A 3,633-nucleotide genomic window follows, 5' to 3' on the forward strand; every position below is an offset into this window, starting at 1 on the left:
TCGCCTTCTGATCCCTCCCACGCTCGATGACCTGACCTTGTTCGCTTCCCAGGCGGCCTTGCTGTTGCTTCTCTCCTCCTTCGTCGTCACTCATATCACTCCCCTCGAGACCGTGAACCTCATCGACCATGCTGGAGTACTCGGAGATGTCCATCTCACTGGTAAGCTGTGATGCTCAATCTGCCTCTTTTTCGTCATCTGATGCCTGATCATCGTCGAGCCCGTCGTCCTCCTCAGAGTCCGCATTGGCTCCCTCCTCATATATACCCTCTTCAGCGCGAAGAACGTCCTCAACAACCTGCACTGCACGCATAACCGGTCCAACCTGACAGCCAGCTGTAGCCACAGCCTTCTCGACACTACGAGCTACCCGCGTTGCCTCAAGAATGCGTGCAGCGTCTATGCTGGTCGGAATTGGGATCTGCGGTAAGTTCTTTCCTTGCGAGCGCAACGCGTCCAGACGTTTAAACGCCGCGCGTATGTGCTTGCAGGCGCCACCACGATGTGTAAAGTCGCCACAGGAACAGCTCGTGGCGCCGTCGATTTCCATCGTCACCGTGTAGACAGTGGGCATTTCCTCGACATCTAAAGCGAAGGCGGAGTGGCACTGGAAGGTAAGTCGTGTGGCTGATTCATTGAAATCGAGGTCTGGAACCCCGATCTGATTGCGTTCGAATAGTGCGGCGGCGGCGGTGTCTCGAACCTCGTCAGGGACGAGCCAGGCTATGCTGGGTGCTGGGAGGCTTGTGGTCCCGCGGCTCTCGATGAGATGATTCGCACCCGCGTGTCGCAATCTTGCTTCCCAGGCGAGTCGTTGCTTCTCGTCCAGGCTCCTCTGTTGGTAGATTGACGGCAGGACTTTGGTAATTAGGAGATTTATGAGGACATCAAGGCGAAGACGGCGGCCGTTCCGTTGCCAACGACGTAGGTGTTTGTTCTTCAGGAGGTTGTTGAATGATTCGAGGTGGTTTGTAGTCGGTAAGACCCAGTCGAACGTGCAGCCCAGAATACCCGCTGCAATGTTTCGACCGTGGTCCGACCAAGACTTCCATATCTCGACCGTATCGACCCAGTGAGCTGACAAGTAGTCCAGGTGTGCGATACCACCATCGGCCGCAAATGTCGCGGTGGGATCGAGGGTTTTAAGTCGCACCAGAGTAGCACGCTCAGCGGCAACAAGTTGGCGAGCGTCCTCGTGTACCTTTGTACGTATCAGCTCGTCTTCCAGCCGTGAAAGCCGAATGCGAACCTCGCCAACGCCCGTAGCTGGTGAGTTTGCCTTGAGTGATTGGCCACGATGATTCTTCCAAGCCTGACGAAGGTGAAACTTGCAGAGAAGAAGCCAGATGTTAGGGAAGACCTCGAGGAGCGCATTGCGCTCTTTGAGGTCCGTGTCGGTTATTGCGACGGGCGAGTGGAATGCAGTTCCCTTGCGAACACCTAGGGACGACTTCCACTTCGAGAGAAGTTCAGTGAGTATCGCGGTGTCGTATCCGGCCGGAGTGAATTTGTTCCCTGATGGTGCGGAGAACATCAGAAAGGCGAGTGGCACACCCTTCCTCTGCTCGTCTAGACCCATGAGAATGAACAGTAGGATCTTGCTGTTACAGACTCCGAATGTACCATCAAGAAGGATCTGCTGATTGTGCCCGTACCTCCAAGCAGCCTCTTTCATCTCCGGTGTGGCGATACAAATTTTCAGGCGCTCTTCGGTCGCCGCACGAGCCGAGTAGAAGAAGACGGCCTCAGCGAGGGTTGAGTTGTAATCGGGAGACGATGGGTTGAGCCAGGAATCGATATTGCGGTGAGGCTTCTCATTTACATCAACGCCTTCCTTGCGCTGAGCCTGGCGGTAAAGTGAGCGCGAATCCGTTCTCTTGAGCAGCCAGCGATAGTTCGAATAGGCCCAATCTGCCTTCTGTCCAGGGTACAAACAATCTAGCACGTACTTCCGGTTCTTTTCCATGATATCGGACCAAGTCGAGCCATCACGAAGTTGATCCAGTGCGACCTTGTAGACAGCGGGGTGAACGGGGTGTGTAGGTTTGTTCTCCATCGTCGCCAATCGACACGCTTCGTTGTGATCAAGGAAACCACGGATGCGCAGAACCTTAGACGATGGGAGCTCATAGGTCACTTCGGCATGACCAAGACAGCCAGTGTACGGGAAGGTAATACGCCGCTGTTTGGTACCCGTGCTTGATTCGTCGTAGCCGCACTTGCTGAACCATTGCCATAGCCATTTAGGAACGATAAGAGAGCGATTATATGTTGATGGAGTCGAGTATGGACGAACCACTGATATAACACCCTCTCCGACAAGCCTCCCTTCCTCTTCCCAGTCTGATCCTTCCACTGCATGCTCCAACGACCGGGTATGTCTCCTCGTGCATGCTCATCTAATCCAAGAGCCTCAATCTGACGCTTTGCCTCTTCTTGCTCAGCAGCACTTCCGGGAGAATAAAGCTTGTCTTGTATCTTCCCGGCTCGGTATAGTGCAGCAATCGAGAGAGCCTGCTCGTAGGATGTAACGAGCTGTTGTAAAGGGACTTCCGTAGCCAGAGCGCGCGCGGATAGTCCCTGAGTCTTTTCGCCGTTCGCTTCAGCACCCGAGTACATGACGAACTTTCCTCGATTGGATTTCTTGGAGGTAGCAACATGCTAATTACATCAGAATAGTTCCCCAGTAAGCAGTAGCTCAGTGGGCGAGACTTGTCAGACGGAAACCTTACTGATTGTGAGACACTGATGCCTCCTTTCGGCCCTCCAAATTTACTTGGTGAAGAGTTGACGAACGTGCTTTCGGACGGGGTCGGGGTATTGGAAGGCAATGCTGACTGGAATGACTGGTCGGGGGCCATTATTTATGGGATATATGAGCAGAGAATTGTGTATGCAAAGGGCAATCGACACCTCGAAATTTGACATATCGTAGCACGCAGTCGTAGCGTCGATTGACAGCTTGGCGGCCCCGATGGTACATCCATTGAGCAGGCAGGACAACTGTAAAGTCACTGAATTGTATTAAGTACTATATATAAGTTATGGCTCTTTATCATGTACACATGTATCTAATGTATGTAGCAGCTAATCTGAGACAGTACGTGAAGAGATGAAGACAACAGGCCAACCACGACGGGGACTTGGACGGATTTTGCGTCCCAAGTCGACGCGCGGCGGAGTTGCGGCCACGTGTGCCACGCCGAGCCGCGTTCGTGGTCCGTTCCCAGAAAGGAAGGTAGCTGGGGCGGCTTCTTCTCCGGCGATGAGCGGGCATTCAGTTTAGTGTACACTGATCTTTATATACAGCAGCCGCTACACAAAGGATTCCGTTGAGGCTGTAACTTTTGCTTTGTGTATCCAAAACCAGATGCGGATAATGATCAAACAGAAATGGATTCAGTATCCCCCGAATAAAAGGTTCCCTTTCTCCCTCTTTCATTACAATGCATAATATTTTGTGCCCGCCATGCCTTATCTTTAGCACTGACTCGATAAAATATATTGCTCCGGCTGAACACAAAGTACCGGTTTCAGTCCCGGCCCCGCCAGATAAATTCCTTCATGAGTCCTATATCGGCATCGGAACACAAAGTTCCGGAATGAGGACAGCATCCCGTTCCGCAACGGCAG

The 3,633-nt window shown here is 52.7% G+C and overlaps 1 protein-coding gene across 1 annotated transcript; it reads right to left on the minus strand.

The window, feature by feature from the left end:
* Positions 1 to 294: 294 nt before the first annotated feature.
* STEHIDRAFT_119664 (uncharacterized protein) lies at positions 295 to 2,674 on the minus strand. Its single transcript, XM_007301761.1, has 10 exons — positions 2,445 to 2,674; positions 2,240 to 2,375; positions 1,859 to 2,171; positions 1,611 to 1,804; positions 1,335 to 1,541; positions 1,094 to 1,269; positions 872 to 924; positions 680 to 806; positions 492 to 614; positions 295 to 426 (listed from the first exon to the last, which is right to left on the minus strand). The coding sequence occupies exons 1-6, from the start codon at positions 2,617 to 2,619 to the stop codon at positions 1,167 to 1,169; spliced, it is 1,128 nt and encodes a 375-aa protein (XP_007301823.1). The 5' UTR covers positions 2,620 to 2,674; the 3' UTR covers positions 295 to 426; positions 492 to 614; positions 680 to 806; positions 872 to 924; positions 1,094 to 1,166.
* Positions 2,675 to 3,633: the final 959 nt, after the last annotated feature.

This window comes from Stereum hirsutum (assembly GCF_000264905.1).
Source record: "Stereum hirsutum FP-91666 SS1 unplaced genomic scaffold STEHIscaffold_4, whole genome shotgun sequence".
Taxonomy (NCBI): Eukaryota; Fungi; Basidiomycota; class Agaricomycetes; order Russulales; family Stereaceae; genus Stereum; species Stereum hirsutum.

Coding starts and splice junctions, on each gene's coding strand:
- STEHIDRAFT_119664 (XM_007301761.1), bottom strand. CDS start 2,619: ATGTACTCGGGTGCTGAAGCGAACGGCGAAAAGACTCAGGGACTATCC. Junction 1,805..1,858: donor AGAGAACGGATTCGCGCTCA/CTTTACCGCCAG, acceptor GAGAAGCCTCAC/CGCAATATCGATTCCTGGCT. Junction 1,270..1,334: donor CCTAACATCTGGCTTCTTCT/CTGCAAGTTTCA, acceptor AGGCAAACTCAC/CAGCTACGGGCGTTGGCGAG.